At 42.0% G+C, this 19321-nt stretch overlaps 1 protein-coding gene across 1 annotated transcript in view; it reads left to right on the forward strand.

Annotated features, from left to right (window-relative positions):
- Positions 1 to 19321, forward strand: part of LOC139418779 (guanylate cyclase 1 soluble subunit beta 1) — a 36684-nt gene that overhangs the window by 4115 nt on the left and 13248 nt on the right. Inside the window, exons 5-10 of the mRNA XM_071168473.1 lie at positions 857 to 1054; positions 2433 to 2663; positions 2902 to 3018; positions 3253 to 3386; positions 5240 to 5437; positions 13944 to 14181. Coding sequence (XP_071024574.1) covers positions 857 to 1054; positions 2433 to 2663; positions 2902 to 3018; positions 3253 to 3386; positions 5240 to 5437; positions 13944 to 14181 — 1116 coding nt within the window. The remainder of the gene's footprint in view (positions 1 to 856; positions 1055 to 2432; positions 2664 to 2901; positions 3019 to 3252; positions 3387 to 5239; positions 5438 to 13943; positions 14182 to 19321) is intronic.

A 19321-nucleotide genomic window follows, 5' to 3' on the forward strand; every position in this document is an offset into this window, starting at 1 on the left:
AGACTGTTTGCATTGCCCCCCCTCCCCCCCTCCCCTCTCCACACCACTGCCACTCTCTGTTGTCATCTATGCATAGTCACTTTAATAACTCTACCTACATGTACATACTACCTCAACTAACCAGTGCCCCCGCACATTGACTCTGTCCCGGCACCCCCCTGTAAATATTGTTATTTTTTTACTACTGCTCTTTAATTACTTGTTACTTTTATATTTTATTCTTATTCATATATTTGAAACTGCACTGTTGGTTAGGGGCTCGTAAGTAAGCATTTCACTGTAAGGTGTTGTATTCGGCGCATGTGACTAATACAATTTGATTTAAAATCTATCACGATTATTTGTGAAGATAATATCGAGGAGAGTAGCCTTTTCTGGGTGTTTGGAGTCATACCTTGTTGGATTGGTCATAATCTGAGAAATATTTAGGGAATCCCGTTGCTTTAGGACCTGGTCAGGTGGTTTAAGCATGTCCCAGTTTAGGTCACCTAGCAGGACAAAGACTAGGAGAGAGCTTAGGGCAGGTAGGGTACATGCCGGTGCTGATGGAGGACGATGGCACCCAGCAACAGTCAAAAAATAGCTATTTGAAAGTTTAATGCTTAGATTTGCCAAGACCGAACGCTCTGTTTACAAACACAAAAAGTAGGGCTTTGCTTTGGGTTGAAACTGAGATAAAGGAGCGAGGACTGGAGTTATGCAACCTTATTCTAAAGGAACTTTTCCTGCTCCCAGATCTGTTTATGCTGTGTAGCCAACTCCTATGGTGTTTGGCATGACAATGACCACATGAGTTGGCTATACAGCACAAACCGAGAAACTCCCCTTTCAATAATTTATGCAACCCCCCATACAGAATCTGGATGCCCTCCACGACCACCTAGGTACCATCTACCCTGGGATGAGGGCTCCGTCCTTCCGCTGCACGGATGCGGAGAAGGGCAACAATCTGATCCTGCACTACTACTCGGAGAGGGAGGGGCTCCAGGACATCGTGATCGGCATCATCAAGACGGTGGCCCAACAGATCCACGGCACCGAAATAGAAATGAAGGTATGCTGTTTTAAAGAAAATAAGTATCTTATTACTTAAAGGGATAGTTCAGGATTTTGGCAATGAGGCCCTTTATCTACTTCCCCAGAATCAGATGAACTCGTGGATACCATTTCTATGTCTCTGTGTTCAGTATGAATGAAGTTAAGAGGTAGTTTTGCGAGCCAATGCTAACTACACCTAGACCTAACTCTGGCACTGTTTTTTTGGGTGCCTTGGTAGCTATTCGGATTCTTGGGGATCTTGCCTTCAGTCCATAAATGGGACAGTGGTCGACTTTTAAAATTCAGGAGTTGTTTGGGTCTTAGCAACTGCTAGGTGTTTGTCACCCACAGTGGGCATTTGTTGAGATGCTGGTGGGTCTCTGTCGACTTGGGTCAGATGTCTATGGAAGGGGCAGAATGTTAGTACACCCAGAAGGTGACATAATGCAATTAACAAATAGCTAGTAGTTATAGTGTACGATAGTGTATTTTAAAGTGTCTAACCATTATTGGACTGATATGTGTGATGACAGTTTTAAGGCTAGGAGTATGTGAATAATCGTTCCCATTATTGATATCTGTCATTCTAATTTTCAAGCTAGGGATGTATGAATAAGCTATGCACATTCTTAATAGCAAAGTTGTCCATGCAGCAAACACTAGGTGGAATTAGTATACACCATTGGTATCGACTTGGATAGTCCTTTCAAAAATCTTGTCTCTGAGCACTTACGATACCTCCTCATTTTCAGAGAAAGCCAACTCTACTATCAAACCTAATCATAACGCAGAGATAGAGATGTCAGTATGTATTTTTTCTCTTCCAGGCTCAGCGTAAAATTAAATGGGGGAGCTGAATTGACAGACCCTCCAAATGTGACACCAGCTTTTCTGGAAATGTTATCCGCCGTTGCCACGGCAACCGTGTGCGTCAGAGTCAAGCCATTGACGTCAGTGTATAGACTTAAAAGGACTTGTTGTGGTCAGGCAGTAAACCTCACCAGAACATCACTGTGTTTAAAACCATCACACCAAACCTTAGATATTCATATAAAGACATACAGTATTTCGATGCCTATGCGTTTACCAACCACACACCGGTATCTCTTACATTATCTCTTGCCATAATGGGTGGACTGGTGGCCATTTTGCGTGTCCCCATAAAGTAAAGCAGGATATAAACACAGAGTGCATGCTCCTGTGTTTATATCCTGCTTTACTTTATGGGGACACTCAAAATGGCCACCAGTCCACCCATTATGGCAAGAGATAATGTAAGAGATACCGGTGGGTGGTTGGTAAACGCATAGGCATTGAAATACTGTAGCATGCACTCATTCTAATTTGATGGTTGTACCTTCCTCCCTTTATGAAATCCATTCTTCCTTCACCAGGTGATCCAGCACAAGAGTGAGGAGTGTGACCACATTAAGTTCCTGATCGAGGAGAAGGACTCGGAGGAAGAGGCCTTCTATGAGGATCTGGACGGCTTCGAGGAGAATGGCACGCAGGAGACCCGGATCAGCCCCTACACCTTCTGCAAGGCCTTCCCCTTCCACCTCATGTTCGACAGGGACCTGATGCTCACTCAGTGCGGCAATGCCATCTTCCGTGTGCTGCCGCAGGTTTATGTCTATTTAGTTATAGGACGTTATGAGATTTTATGTGTGTAAGTAACTACTCTTATACTGCATTATGACTACATTATAACTCAGTATGAGTGTGTTTATAATGCATTGCAGATATGGGCTTCACAGGTAGCCTGCAATTATAATGCATTATGATGTGGTTGTAATGTATTGTAAGACTTGTCATTAGCATGTATGACCCACTTATGAAGTGTTTTGCTGGTGTATTCCTTAGCTCCAGCCGGGCATCTGTAACCTGCCCTCCGTGTTCTCTCTGGTGCGTCCACACATAGACTTCAGCTTCCAAGGCATGCTCTCCCACATCAACACTGTCTTCGTTCTGCGAAGCAAGGTACGCCAAGAATACTCACTAATTACACATTTAGCTTTTTAATTTAACGTTAAAATTACATCAGAAAATAATAATTAAAAAATAAAATAGAAAAACTGGATAGAAAGCTGCATTTATATTTTCTGTGTCCTGGCTGCTTGTGTGTTTGTCTGTGCTTGCATGTGCATGCATACATACATACATGTGCGTGTGATTCTGTCTGTTTGTGTGTGCATGTGTATTACGTCCTTCCAGGAGGGCCTCTTGAACGTGGAGACTTCAGAGAACGAGGACGAGCTGACTGGTGCTGAGATCAGCTGCCTGAGGCTGAAGGGACAGATGATCTACCTGCCCGAGGCGGAGAACATCCTCTTCCTCTGTTCTCCCAGGTTCTGCCGCTGTGGAATTAGAAAACTATGTGCTGTCCGAAGGTTGTGTCCCAATCACAAATGGCACCCTTTTCCTTACATAGTGCACGGAAAGCTTAAAGATCATGTTGGTTTTCTGAAAGTGCGAGACGTCATTGGTTCCAGATCGTTTGTCTGTTTCAGTCTGTCTCTGGCTTCCTGCTGCTGTGGCGTTAGACAAAGACAATGCGCTGTTCTAGGACTGCGTCCCAAATGGGCACATGGAGCTCTGGTCAAAAGTAGTGCACTATGTAGGGAATAGGGTGCTATTTGGGATTTAGTCTTAGCCTTCGGATGGATGGCTGTGCTGGATGGATGCCGTGGGGTGGATGTCTCTTGGTTGGTGTGTGAAACCTAATTGGATTCAAAACCACAGCTACTGTAGTGCAGCAGGTGGTCTGGCCTTAGAGGGCCAATCTACAGTTGAAACAATAACAAAGTGACACCCCGCCTTTGTTTTGGTAAAAAGCTGAGGGATGGGTCTGGAAAAATGTAACTACTCTCAGATTCATAGACAGAGCTATGGATGCAATGACTGACCAACCATTAAAGTAAAACAAGGTTCTATTTGGGTTCTGACAAGGTGTCACAGCTGAACTAAGCTCATTAGGAATGTATAAGTGATATTCTTCAAGAATCAATGGGTGTATATCATTAATTGGATGTAGATTGTCCCTTTTATACAGATTGTCCCTTTTATAAAATCTTTGGTAACACTTTACTTAAATCGTCCATTTATATATTGTTTTATAACAAGGTTTATAATATGTCTCAAACAAGCTGTTACTGTATTTAGTCCACATCATTATGAGCATCTTATAAGAAAAAAAAAAAAACATTTTCTGGTTGAAAACGGCCTGTTGGTAATAATCATATACACCATTTCTAGTCCCAGAAGTGACTAAAAAGTGTAAATATAGGTTAACTTAAGTAATAAAGTCCCCCCAAAAATGTCAGAGGGTTGGGTTTGATTTTAAGTTATGCCCACAAACTGACCATGTTGGATATCCCTATGGGGCTAGTTACGGACCGTCAATAAATTACATCATTTATATGGGACAATATGTTGACATTTCAATAGTTCCACATTTTAGTGATGTAAAAACCTCAAACCAACTATAAATTGTACAAATTCATGTAAAATATTGAAAGCATTTAATAAGAAACCTAAAAGGTGTAACATGAAAATATTGTCCCATGTCCTTTCAAATCAGTGAAGGGAAGTGAACAAGTTCACACAGATAATTGGAACACACACCATGTACCTGGTAAAACCTTATTTCTATCAAGTGATCATCTAGAGAAAGTAGTGTCCCTGCATGGCGCCAGCAGGTGGTGAAACAACATTGGTGTTGTCGTTTACAGAAGGAAAGACACTTGACTTTTTCACCAGTGACTGTATCAGTTTGGCCCTGTTCAGTCAGTCATTACAGCTGAATATTATGTCTAGATCAGAGAGCGTGGCATCTAGAGTGCATTGTGTCTGTTAGACCTTTCATTGAAATGTGTTTGATTGAAGTTTATTGAAAGTGATTATCATGAGAGAATTGAGCTCTTGATACTGGACAAAGGGATAGAAAAATATAGTAACTTGCTCTCCTGCGTTCATAAGAGGACAAGCCTTTATGATGTGTCTTTATGTATAACATTCTCAATTGACCCAAATTACTTATTTAGTCAATCATTATAAGATGATAGTTATTATAAGTGGGGTAACATGCTAATCATAATGCATTATATGTTGTGTCCTGCTGATCACGGCCCCTGCTGAGTTGTGTTCAGCCACTGTTTAGTGTTCGGCCTCTGATGATGCGTCACCAACATTGTGTGTTCAGTGTGATGAACCTGGATGACCTGACGCGGAGAGGCCTGTACCTGAGCGACATCCCGTTGCACGATGCCACACGTGACCTGGTTCTGCTGGGAGAACAGTTCCGTGAGGAGTACAAGCTGACCCAGGAACTGGAGATCCTGACTGACCGTCTGCAGCACACCCTCCGGGCCCTGGAGGATGAGAAGAAGAAGACGGACAGGTTCGTAGACTCCCAACCCATCGCCCTCACCCTCATAGTTTGATAGAATCCTTCACCCATTTCCATTTTTTACGTAAAGGGATGGTTCATTCCAAATAGAATTTCAGCTGTGTTGAAGTCTTTGGTGTAGCGGTCTAAACTCCCGACTCCGACCACATACTAATTTTACATTAGAGATTCTTCAAATTACCCACCCTTTGCCTTGATGACAGCTTTGCACAGTCTTGGCATTCTCTCAACCAGTGTTATTTTATAGTTTTGATGTCTTTACTATTATGCTACAATGTAGAACATAGTACAAATAAAGAAAAACCCTGGAATGAGTAGGTGTGTCCAAACTTTTGACTGGTACTGTATGTCAAATCCAAAGTTCAATTTATTAAGCATTTAGGTAAAAAATGTTTTGGTCAAGTACCTTCATTAAAACTGGATTCATGAAATTCTAATCTGACACCAACAGAACCCGGCCATAAAATTAAAAAAAAAATCCCAATCCAATACGGATCTGAGGTCGACCACATCCGACCCAAAATATGTCCGAAATGAGGGAGAATCTGATCCAAATTGGTTAATGTCGGTATCAAACCCAAATGGATCCAAAAGAGAAAAAAATGCAGCTTTATTGATGTGCAAGCTAGTAGAATTGTTTTGACTTGTGTGGCGGGCAGTGAACATTAATGTATATCATGCATTTTCTGTTGTAGGCCTATCGAAAATAATTTAGTTATTTAGTATTTTCATAAATGACATCCCTAATTTAAAATGTCAACACAAGAAGAAGGGAAGGGGTGTGTGACGAAGACGCGCTATAGGAGCGTCTCTCTCCAGAATGCGCTTTCTGTCTCCTGCTAGTTTGTGCACATTCATTGTTTCATTGTGTGAATTGTTTGCCCTTTGTTTCTTCATGTTTATTTTGCTTGATCACTCATAGAAGTACCTGGCCTGATGTGCACAAGTGTAGGCCTATAAAAGTTTGCATTTGAGAATATCTGATATTATTTTTTTTCATCACTTCACACAGTCAACAGAGTGTTTTACATCCATTGCGAATGACAATAGTTCATCACTGTATTTGTAACATCTTTCCAAAATCTTCCCGATAGGCCTAAGTAACCACTACACCTCGGTGGGCTATAGCAACATTTTGCTGTGTCTGTTCCGAGCTCCTTGGCATGGGAAACTGTGAGTGCCCAGTTGAAACAATGTTGCAAGTTTACAATAGGGAGAGCTCAAACCAGACCGAGAGAAGCAGACAGGCGGAGCATTAAGAGATTAATGCTATTGACTAAACCAACTGCCATGTGTAGCAAATGTTATTTATAGAGGATATTTATTTTCCTCAGGATACTTTTTTCTTAAAATGTAATTTAGGAATTTTCAGGCATATCCGAGGTCAGAAGCCACCTAGCTTGATCCAATCCGGCTTCCAAGGGTCAACTACTGAATTTTGGATCCGACATGTTTGCATACCGGATCGGATTTCAGGTTATCGGGTTTGTGTATATCGGTGAAGACCTCTATGTCAAACCACAAACAAATGTCATATTTGTACCTACTAGGCTACTTCTCCGCAGTGGACGTTCTGTCTGGTAGTTCCCCCTTTGTATGATTTGCCTCTGTCTACTCGGTGGCTCAACAACCTTTCACTGTAACCCAAACACAGCTTCCTCGGTGGCAGCTGTTTACAAAAGGCCCATGTATTATTGTTCACCCATCCCCCACACCACTATTTCTCCCAGAGAGAGAGAGAGAATGCCTCCAGCAGCGTTGACTGCGTTTTAAAGTGCTTTGTGAGGGGGGTGAAAGGTCAAAAGAACAGAGGTCAGGAACGTCGACCACAGTCAGACAGACAACCGCGCGTCCGTACAGTAAACACTGGCAGCTGTTTGTGCTAGCGAACCGAACCGTACTTAAAGTTCCCTCGGTTGGAGTGAGGTTTCGCACGTGCACATTGACAAACACACCTACGGTCACGGCCTCTAACACACATATACACATGTGCTTACACACACACACACAGCTTTATTTTAGTGACATTTCTGGAGTTTTTGTAGAATAAGAATTTTGACCATTCAAAATCCTATTTTCCCTAACCATAACCTTAAAACTAACCCTAACCCTTAGCCTAAACCTAACCTTAACTCCCAAAAAAAACCTGAACACTAAACATTAACCATGACCTTAACCCCTAAACCCTATACTGTACAAACACACACATACACACACTGTTAAGCCTGCTCTAGATGTAGGGCCGAACTATGGCATTTGGGGTCTGGGGTCCCCCTCCCAAGAGAAAATGTTGCAGTCTTAAAGCGAATTTCCTGCAATTCTATCCTTTTCGCCATGGGGCATTGAAAATAATTGCTGTTTTATTTACATTTTGCCATGAGGCTCAGAGAACATTTAGCAATTATCAAGCTAATTTCCTGTTATTCTACACATTTTGCTATCATATGCTTTCTGGAGGTCGGGGGCACGTGCCCTGCGTGCGAGTTCGGTAATCCGGCCCTGTGTAGCACCCTATCTTCTTATTGGGAAATGCTTTCTCTCTTGGCCGTGGTGGGGTATCATTAATATTCTTCATGTAGTTCTGAGTTCTCAGTATGCCTCAGGAGAGGACTCAGGTCCACTACGTTTGATTGGAATTCAAAGCTCTCTCATTTTGGTAGACTGTATTGTAATGTACACTGATCGCTTTCTCAAAGCACATTTTAGAGGTATGCAATTGTGTGGTGATAAAAGTATAAGACGTGTAATTTGGCCTTTGAAATATGTTGCAAACAATGTCTTATTAGACTAATGTATATAATAGAAAGACGATTTAAGACAATTTGTCTAGGTAAAATAAAAAATAAAAACGACTTAACTAAAAGCTAGAAAAAATCTTAAATGATGGAAGGAGATTTTGCAGATTTTGACAGCATTAGAAAGATATCAGATATAGCAAAACATGATAGATTAATACATTTCCCCCTCTACTTTTCATGGCACGGCACAGCAGTGGGTCAGCAACTTGGTGAAGACCGAATGTGGCTCCAGGGCTAAATTAGTTTGACACCCCTGCTTCAGACATATCCCTGGGTTGCGTTACTTTTTTTTGTGGTGTTTCAGAGAATACTTTTAGAGTGCCAGTGTAGAGAGGTATTTGTATGCACCATGTGCCCTGCCATGCTGATACATCATTTATGACATTTCCCATTGGTAGACACAGATGGTAATGCTTTAGTCAGTTACCATGGCTACCACACCCTGCCTGTTCGAGACCAGCTTGTGTAAAGACTTGAGTGAAAAGGGTGAGGTTACCAAAGGGTGTATGAGGTGATGTGTAATGGGAGACCATTAAAACATCGATGGGGTACTCATAACCTGTATACTATATACAATTATGCAGTATATTTAGGTTTTTCATATACATACTGTTTATTTAATTTGTTAATTAATTAGTTACTTCATTGTAAACAGTTACAGACCTAAACCAAGAGAATATAGGCCTAATAAACTGATACAATTGTTGATATTTTCTTGCTCAACTACCAATGACCTAAAACACAATACAAGAAGCCAAAGACAGTTCTCTTGTCATTTTAAAGCATATTAATATACACTGAGTGTACAAACATTAAGAACACCTTCCTATTATTGATTTGCACCACCCCCTTTTGCCCTCAGAACAACCTTCAATCAAATCAAATTGTATTGTATTGGTGCAGTAATATCTAACAATACACAACAAAACACACATATCTAAAAGTAAAAGAATGGAATTAATAAATATAGAAATATTAGGACAAGCAATGTCAGTACTGTGTGTGTGTGTGTGTGTGTGTGTGTGTGTGTGTGTGTGTGTGTGTGTGTGTGTGTGTGTGTGTGTGTGTGTGTGTGTGTGAGATGGGATGGGATGGGATGTATAGACATTATGGACAGTATATGGATAGGATATGTAGTAGGATGGATAGGATTTGTAGTATATCTGAAGAATACAATATGGACTCTCTTTTTCTAAAATTATCCGCCAAAATTGTTGCAACCCTTATTACTAGCCTGCTCAACCTCTCTTTCATATCGTCTGAGATCCCCAAAGATTGGAAAGCTGCCGTGGTCATCCCCCTCTTCAAAGGGGGAGACACTAGACCCAAACTGTTATAGACCTATATTCATCCTGCCCTGCCTTCCTAAAATCTTTGAAAACCAAGTTAACAAACAGATCACCAACCACTTTGAATCCCACCGTACCTTCTCTACTATGCAATCTGGTTTCAGAGCTGGTTATGGGTGCACCTCAGCCACGCTCAAGGTCTTAAACGATATCATAACCGCCATCGATAAAAGACAATACTGTGCAGCCGTCTTCATCGACCTGGCCAAGGCTTTCGACTCTGTTAATCACAGCATTCTTATCGGCAGACTCAATAGCCTTGGCTTCTCAAATGACTGCCTCGCCTGCTGTCCGGACCTCTGGCAGTCTCTATGGGGGTGCCACAGGGTTCAATTCTCGGGCCGACTCTTTTCTCTGTATATATCAATGATGTCGCTCTTGCTGCTGGTGATTCTCTGATCCACCTCCTATACAGATGACACCATTCTGTATACATCAGGCCCTTCTTTGGACACTGTGCTAACAAACCTCCAAACGAGCTTCAATGCCATACAACACTCCTTCCGTGGCCTCCAACTGATTTTAAATTCTAGTAAAACTAAGGCATGCTCTTTAACCGATTGCTGCCCGCAACCTCCCGCCCGACTAGCATCACTACTCTGGACGGTTCTGACTTAGAAAATGTGGACAACTACAAATACCTAGGTGTCTGGTTAGACTGTAAACTCACCTTCTTCCAGACTCACATTAAGCATCTCCAATCCAAAATGAAATCTAGAATCGGCCTCCTATTTCACACAAAGCCTCCTTCACTCATGCTTCCAAACATACCCTCGTAACACTGACTATCCTGCCGATCCTTGACTTTGGCGATGTCATTTACAAAATAGCCTCCAACACTCTAATTAGCAAAATGGATTTAGTCAGTCACAGTGCCATCCGGTTTGTCACCAAAGCCCCATATACTACCCACCACTGCGACCTGTATGCTCTCGTTGGCTGGCCGTCACTACATATCTGTCGCCAAACCCACTGGCTCCAGGTTATCTATAAGTCTTTGCAGGGTAATGCCCTATCTCAGCTCACTGGTCACCATAGCAACACCCACCCATAGCACAGGCTCCAGTAGGTCAATTTCACTGGTCATCCCCAAAGGCAACACTTCCTTTGGCCGTCTTTTCTTCCAGTTCTCTAGTGCCAATGACTAAAACGAATTGCAAAAATCACTGAAGCTGGAGTCTTAAATCTCCCTCTGAAACTTGAAGCATCAGCTGTCAGAGCAGCTTACCGATCACTGTACCTGTACACAGCCAGTCTGTAAATAGCACTACCTCATCCCCATATTGTTACTTATCCCTTTGCTCTTTTGCACCCCAATATCTCTACTTGCACATCCTCATCTGCACATCTATCACTCCAGTGGTAATTGCTGAATTGTAATTATTTCACCTCTATGGCCTATTTATTGCCTTACCTCCCTACTCTTCTACATTTGTACACACTGTACATAGATTTTTCTATTGTGTTATTGACTGTACATTTGTTTATGTGTAACTCTGTGTTGTTGTTTTTGTCGCACTGCTTTTCTTTATCTTGGCCAGGTCGCAGTTGTAAATGAGAACTTGTTCTCAACTGGCCTACCTGGTTAAATAAGGGTGAAATACATAAAAAAGGGATATAATGGTATATGTACAGCAATAGTTGAATAGGATGGCCTGAATAGAGTAGAATACAGTATATACAGTTGAAGTCGGAAGTTTACATACACCATAGCCAAATATGTTTAAACTCAGTTTTTCACAATTCCTGAAATTTAATCCTAGTAAAATTCCCTGTCTTAGGTCAGTTACGATTACCACTTTATTTTAAGAATGTGAAATATCAGAATAATAGTAGAGATAATGATTTATTTCAGCTTTTATTTCTTTCATCACATTCCCAGTGGGTCAGAAGTTTACATACACTCAATTAGTATTTGGTAGCATTGCCTTTAAATTGTTTAACTTGGGTTTCAGGTAGCCTTCCACAAGCTTCCCACAATAAGTTGTTGTCACGCCCTGACCATAGAGGGCCCTCTTGTTTTGGAAGTTTCACTATCATTAAAATGTGGAACTCTACTCACGCTGCGCCTTGGTCTAAATATTCATACAACGATCGTGACAGTTGTGTGAATTTTGGCCCATTCTTCCTGACAGAGCTGGTGTAACTGAGTCAGGTTTGTAGGCCTCCTTACTCGCACAAACGTTTTCAGTTCTGCCCATGCATTTTCTATGGGGTTGAGGTCAGTGCTTTGTGATGGCCACTCCAATACCTTGACTTTGTTGTCCTTAAGCCATTTTGCCACAACTTTGGAAGTATGCTTTGGGTCATTGTCCATTTGGAGATCCATTTGCAACCAAGCTTTAACTTCGTGACTGATGTCTTGAGATGTTGCTTCGATATATCCCCATAATTTTACTGCCTCATGATGCCATCTATTTTGTGAAGTGCACCAGTCCCTCCTGCAGCAAAGCACCCCCACAACATGATGCTGCCACCCCCATGCTTCACGGTTGGGATGGTGTTCTTCTGCTTGCAAGCCTCCCCCTTTTTCCGGCAAACATAACGATGGTCATTATGGCCATACAGATCTATTTTTGTTTCATCAGAACAGAGGACATTTCTCCAAAAAGTACGATCTTTGTCCCCATGTGCAGTTGCAAACCATAGTTTGGCTTTTATATGGCAGTTTTGGAGCAGTGGCTTCTTCCTTTCTGAGCGACCTTTCAGGTTAACTGGCCATGGCTCGGGTGGCTGAGGTCCTTGATGATCTTCTTGGCCTTCTTGTGACACTGTTTGCTGTAGATGTCCTGGAGGGTAGGCATCGTGCCTCGGGTAATCCGTTGGGCAGACCTCGCTATCCTCTGGAGATCCCTGCGGTTGCGGACAGTGCAATTGCCGAACCAGGGAGTGATACAGGACAGGATGCATCTGTAAAAGTTTGTGAGGGTCTTAGGGGCCAAGCCAAATTTCTTCAGCTTCCTGAGGTTGAAGAGGCTCTGTTGCGCCTTCTTCACCGCACTCTATGTGGGTGGACCATTTCAGATTGTCAGTGATGTGTATGCCGAGGGACTTTAAGCTTTTCACCTTCTCTGCTGCGGCCCTGTCTACGTGGATGGGGACGTGCTCCTTCTGCTGTCTCCTGAAGTCCACAATCAGCTCCTTTATTTTGTTGACATTGAAGGAGAGGTTATTTTCCTGGCACCGCTCTGCCAGGGCCCTCACCTCCTCCCTGTAGGGTGTCTCGTCGTTGTTGGTAATCAGGCCTACCACTATTGTGTCGCCTACAAACTTGATGATTGAGTTGGAGGCATGCATGGCCACTCAGTCTTGGGTGAACAGGGAATACAGGAGGGGGCTGACACCATTGTGGGGCCCCGATTTTGAGGATCAGCGTAGTGGAGGTGTTGTTGCCTACCTTCACCACCTGGGAGCAGTACATCAGGACGTCCAGGACCCAGTAGCACAGGGCAGGGTTCAGACCCAGGACCCCTAGCTTAATGATGAGCTTGGAGGGTACTATGGCATTGAAGGCTGAGCTATAGTCAATGAACAGCATTCTTACATAGCTATTCCTCTTGTCCAGATGGGATAGGGCAGTGTGCAGCGTGATGGCGATTGCATCATCCTTGGATTTATTGGGGCGGTATGCAAATTGCAGTGGGTCTAGGGTGTCGGGTAGGGTGGAGGTGACATGATCCTTAACTAGGCTCTCATTGAAGCAAGTGGGGACAGCAGACTGGGATAGGGAGAGATTGAATATGTCAGTAAACACTACAGCCAGCTGGTCTGTCCATGTTGACTTCAATGCTTCCCATAGTGGTGTCAAGTTGGCTGGATGTCCTTGGGTGGTGGACCATTCTTGATACACACAGGAAACTGTTGAGCGTGAACAACCCAGTAGCGTTACTGTTCTTGACACAAACCGATGCGCCTACCATACCCCGTTCAAAGGCACTCTTTTGTCTTTCCCATTCTGAATGTCACAAATACATTAATCATTCTTGAACCTGTATCCTCCCCTTCATCTACACTGATTGAAGTGGATTTAACAGGTGACATCAATAAGGGATCATAGCTTTCACCTGGTCAGTCTATGTCATGGAAATGCAGGTGCTCATAATGTTTTTTACACTCAGTGTATATGCAATTTAGCAGACACTTTTATCCAAGCGACTTACAGTCGTGTATACATGTACCTATGGGACCCCCTTGAATCGAACCCACAATCCTGGCATTGCAAGCACCATACTCTACCAACTGAGCCATACAGGACCACAATCAGTATTACAGGGGATTTTGGGGGGGGGGGGGGGGGGGGGAATAAAAACAATAATCTCTACTAGATGTTTTCTTTTCACTTTTCTTTAGATTGCTCTACTCAGTCCTGCCACCATCGGTGGCCAATGAGTTGCGCCACAAGCGTCCAGTCCCTGCCAAACGCTACGACAATGTGACCATCCTCTTCAGCGGCATTGTGGGATTCAACGCCTTCTGCAGCAAACACGCATCAGCTGAGGGTGCCATCAAGATAGTCAACCTGCTCAACGACGTCTATACCCGATTTGACATCCTGACCGACTCGAGAAAGAACCCCTACGTGTACAAGGTTTGAAGGGATATTTTCTTATTTTTATTTACAGATAAATTTGAAACATTGACACATTGAATGTGCAACAGTCAGATGCATTGCACCATTATCACACCTTATACCATGGCATTGTTAGTTGAATACTCCTTTCTGATTGGCTTGAAGGGCATTCTAGAGCATTATTTCCCTATAACGCACAATATATTTGCACGGTAGAATTCAATGGCTATAGTTGAATTCAATTTTCATAATAGCAAGCTAGGACTGATGGTTTGGTTAGCTAAACTAGCAACTAGGTTTGGTTACCCTGGCAACTAGTGTAGCTATCTGGTAAACTTGCTAGCCACTTCAGCCATTTCACATGGCTTGAAGGGCATTCTAGAGCATTATTTCCCTATAACGCACAATATATTTGCACGGTAGAATTCAATAGCTATAGTTGAATTTGATTTTCATAATAGCAAGCTAGGACTGATGGTTTGGTTAGCTAAACTATTAACTATGTTTGGTTACCCTGGCAACTAGTGTAGCTATATGGTAAACTTGCTAGCTACTTCAGTGGATGTTGAACACATTTCTACCACCAACTGAACACATTTCTAGACAAAATCAACTCGAGGCTCTATGCATTCTCTGGATAATATTGTGGAAGGTCTGTGGAAGGTCAGTGGAAGGTCAGTTCCACTCCGCTGGTGCGTCGTTGAACACACCTTCCATGTCGTTCATTATTTTCCATACAACGCATAGCCCCTCATTGTTTATCCTTTACTTAGCTTAGGCTAATTTTGTCACTAGGTGCTTGACCTTTCGCTACCCTCACATAAATTAATTGGACCACACACTACCAAAAGCCAACAGGTATAAGACATTATGAGGACTTATAACATGCTTATGTAAAACATTTATAAAGCATTATACCAATTGGCTTTATGTAAAACATATCTTCTGATATGTACCGCACATAAAAATCTTGTAACCCTCTACTCTAAGCCCTGACTAAGCCGGGGGGGTGAAACATTGCATTTTGCAGTACTTCTATTAGCCAATAGAAACACTTTGAATAACAGATTCACTACATGGAACAACAGATAGTCCCACAAAAACGCAAAAGGAAGTTTGTTCTGAAGTGTCTGTCCTATATTTGAAAGATCAGGAAATTATATAAAATAAAATGACATGTATTTATCCCCTTATTTTAGGCACTAAACTGTCTCCATATACAGTGAGCACCATAATTCATTGGACAGTGACAATTGTTTTTGTTATTTTGGTTCTGTTCTCTAGCAGTTTGAGTTTGAAAGGATACAATGAGGGTGAAGTGCTGACTGTCCACTTTAATTTGAGGGTATTGTCATACATATCGGATGAACCGTTTAGAAATTATATAAACTTTTGTCCATAGTCCCCCCCATTTTCGGGCATCAAAAACATTGGACAGTAACATAATGTAGAATAAAGTAATCATTGTTAATATTTGTCACATATCCTTTGCATGCAATGACTGCTTGAAGTTTGCGACAAAATGGTCACTGTCCAATTAATTATGGTACTCACTGTATACTTACATAATTTGTTTCAACGGGTACCGGGGACCTTCAGACGAGTCTTGCGTCCTAGAGAACAACATCGTCTTCGTGAGAGTCTCAGCTTTCATATTAGTGTGTAGCCCAAACCATTCTAATGCTACATATGTTTTCGTGAGAATACTGGTTTTGGGATGTCTCATGCTCTTACAAACACCGTCTAGCTCTTCCACCTTTCACCGCAGATGCAGAAGAGTGATATTAGCGGATGCAGTGGATTGAGGCGCAGCCCATGCAAAAAACAGGATTTTGATGGAGATTGTTTTATGTTAATTCAATTTCTATGGCGGCGTGGAAATTGTAGGCTAAGGGTTAAATTACTTTTAGATACTAATCAGTGTAATCGATGTACAGTATAAAAGCCAGGCTGTATGAAAAATAGAATGTTCTATAAACATTTAGATTAAAGATATGCTTTCATTATGTAAATCAAGTCCATTTTAAGCTTCAGTTTATGTTGCAGAATGGTTGGTTGAGATTAATCGGAATCTGTGGTATACAGTATTTTCTCAACTAAACAGGGCAATCTGCAGTTGCTGCATCCATTTTTAGACTTTTTATTTTAATGGTATATACCCATTGATTCTTGAAGAATTTTACTTACAGATTCATCAGGAGCTTAGTTCAACTGTCGTACCCCATCAGAATCCAAAATATAAGTTTGTTTTATCTCCTTTGTTTGTAAACAATGTTAATGTGAAAAAATACTGTATAGCCTTAAAATATGGTTCAAACTATAATGTTGCTATAATGGATAGTCAGTCCTTGTATCCATAGCTCTGTCCATGAGTGTGAGAGTGGTTGCATTTCTCCAGCCCCATCCCTCAGCTGTTTACCAAATCAGTGGCTGTGTGTTTTTGTTCGAACTGCAGATTTCTCCTTTAATAGTAGCACCAATTCAACCTTTTTCGAATGTCGTATTGTCACACAAGTGTGATGTACTGTAGAATTGATTCATTTGAATGTTTCTCTATTCAAAAGCCTCACTGGGTAAACTTCACTTTAAAACCCCATTTTGTTTTTGAGCAAAATGTTATAGTCGTCGTCACTGGGCACTTTAGGCTTTCAGACAAGAATGCACTTTAAGAAGTCAAACAAACCTTACTACATCCAAGGGAAGGACTTCAGCACTGGGTCACCAAAATAAGTAATATTTACGCTACCAACCTCAATGACTAGGTGGTCCAAGTTGTTATCTGGCTCCGAAGAGCCTTGAATGTCTATAAGCTGACGTAAGTGTTTAAGTGTTTGTGTCGAGATGTTTCAACTGCAGGGCATTTGCCTGAAGTGAAAAGAACTGCCATTATCACGGTCTGCTCCTGAAGGGGTCTGAGTTGGGCTAGATGAGCCCAAAAGGGTAGTGTCTTAAAGAAATACTACTGTAAATTGCACTATCATGACAGTTTTTGCTCTGTACTGTGTTTTATCTTGAACACTTGACTATTGACATGCACACTTGAGGATTGTATTAACAGTGGACTTACTAAAATATTACAATAATGAGTGTAGTATTATTTTAAACACCTCACATCCTTTTAACACAAATACCCACTAACATACAGGTAACGGCCAAAATAAGGAAACACCAACATAAAGTGTCTTAATAGGGCGTTGGGCCGCCACTAGTCGCCAGAACAGCTTCAATGCGCTTTGGCATAGATTCTACAAGTGTCTGGAACTCTATTGGAGGGATGTGACACCATTCTTCCATGAGAAATTCCATCATTTGATGGTGGTGGAAAACGCTGTCTCAGGCGCCACTCCAGAATCTCCCATAAGTGTTCAATTGGTTTGAGATATATACAGTGCCTTTAGAAATTATTCACACCCCTTTACTTTTTCCACATTTTGTTGTGTCACAGCCTGAATTTAAAATGGATTAAAGTGAGGGTTTCTTGTCACTGGCCTATACCCTATAATTTAAAAGTGTAATTTTCTTTTCAAACTTTTGACAAATTAATAAAAAATGAAAAGCTGAAATATCTTGAGTCAATAACTCTTTTGCTATGGCAAGTCTAAATAAGTTCAGGAGTAAAAATGTTCTTATGTTGCATGGACTCACTCTTTGTGAATAATAGTGTTTAACATGATTTGTGAATAACTGCCTCATCTCTGTACCCCACACATACAATTATCAGTGAATTTCAGACACAGATTCAACCACAAAGACCAGGGAGGTTTTCCAATGCCTCGCAAATAAGAGCACCTATTGGTAGATGGGTAAAAAAAAAGCAGACATTGAATATTCCTTTGAGCATGGTGAAGTTATTAATTATACATTGGATGGTGTATTAATACACCCAGTCACTACAAAAATAGAGGCATCCTTCTTAACCTCTCCAGGATTTCACCATGAGGCCAACGGTGATTTTAAAAAATGTACAGAATGGAAGCAGAAGTGGAAGCAGAAGAGCGGAGGTGTGTGTTTCCTGATTAACGACTCATGGTGTAATTGTAGTAACATACAGGAACTCAAGTCCTTTTGTTCACCCGACCTAGAATACCTCACAATCAAATGCCGACCGTATTATCTCCCAAGAGAATTCTCCTTGGTCATAGCCACGGCCGTTTATATCCCCCCTCAAGTCGATAACACGACAGCCCTTAAAATAACTTCACTGGACTTTATGCGAACTGGAAAGCATATATCCTGAGGCTGCATTTATTGTAGCTGGGGATTTTAACAAAGCAAATTTGAGGACTAGGCTCCCGAAGTTCTGTCAACATATTGACTGGAGGGCAGGTAAAACACTCAACCACTGCTATTAAAACTTCTGGGATGCTTACAAGGCCCTCCCCCGCCCCCCCATTGGCAAATCTGACCACGACTCCATTTTGCTCCTCCCTTCCTATAGGCAGAAACTCAAACAGGAAGTACCCGCGCTAAGCACTATTCAACGATGGTCTGACCAATCGGAATCCACGTTTCAGGATTGTTTTGATCACGGCGATTAGGACATGTTCCTGGTAGCTAGTGAAAATAATTTAGATGAATACACTGAAACGGTGACTGAGTTTATCAGGAAGTGTATATGAGATGTCGTACCCACTGTGACTATTAAAACCTACCTTAACCAGAAATCGTGGATAGATGGCAGCATTCACGCGAAACTGAAAGTGCGAACCACCAACAGTGTTGTTATTCACTAAGCAAGGCAATCAAACAGGCAAAACACCAGTATAGAGAGAGACAAGGTGGAGTCGCAATTCAACGGCTCGGACATGAGACGTATGTGGCAGGCTCTACAGACATTCACGCACTACAAAATGAAAACCAGCCACCGCCGACACCGACGTCTTGCTTCCAGATGAGCTAAACACCTTCTTCACCCGCTTTGAGGATAACACAGTGCCACTGACGCAGCCCGTTACCAAGGACTGTGGGCTTTCCTTCTCTGTGGCCGACGTGAGTTAAACATGTTAACCCTAGCAAGGCTGTCCAGATGGCATCCCTAGCCGCGTCCTCAGAGCATGCGCAGACCATCTGGCTGGTGTGTTTACGGGCATATTCAATCTCCCTGTCCCAGTATGCTGTCCCCACATGCTTCAAGATGGCCATCATTTTTCCTGTACCC

Source organism: Oncorhynchus clarkii, chromosome 10 (assembly GCF_045791955.1).
Source record: "Oncorhynchus clarkii lewisi isolate Uvic-CL-2024 chromosome 10, UVic_Ocla_1.0, whole genome shotgun sequence".
NCBI lineage: Eukaryota > Metazoa > Chordata > Actinopteri > Salmoniformes > Salmonidae > Oncorhynchus > Oncorhynchus clarkii.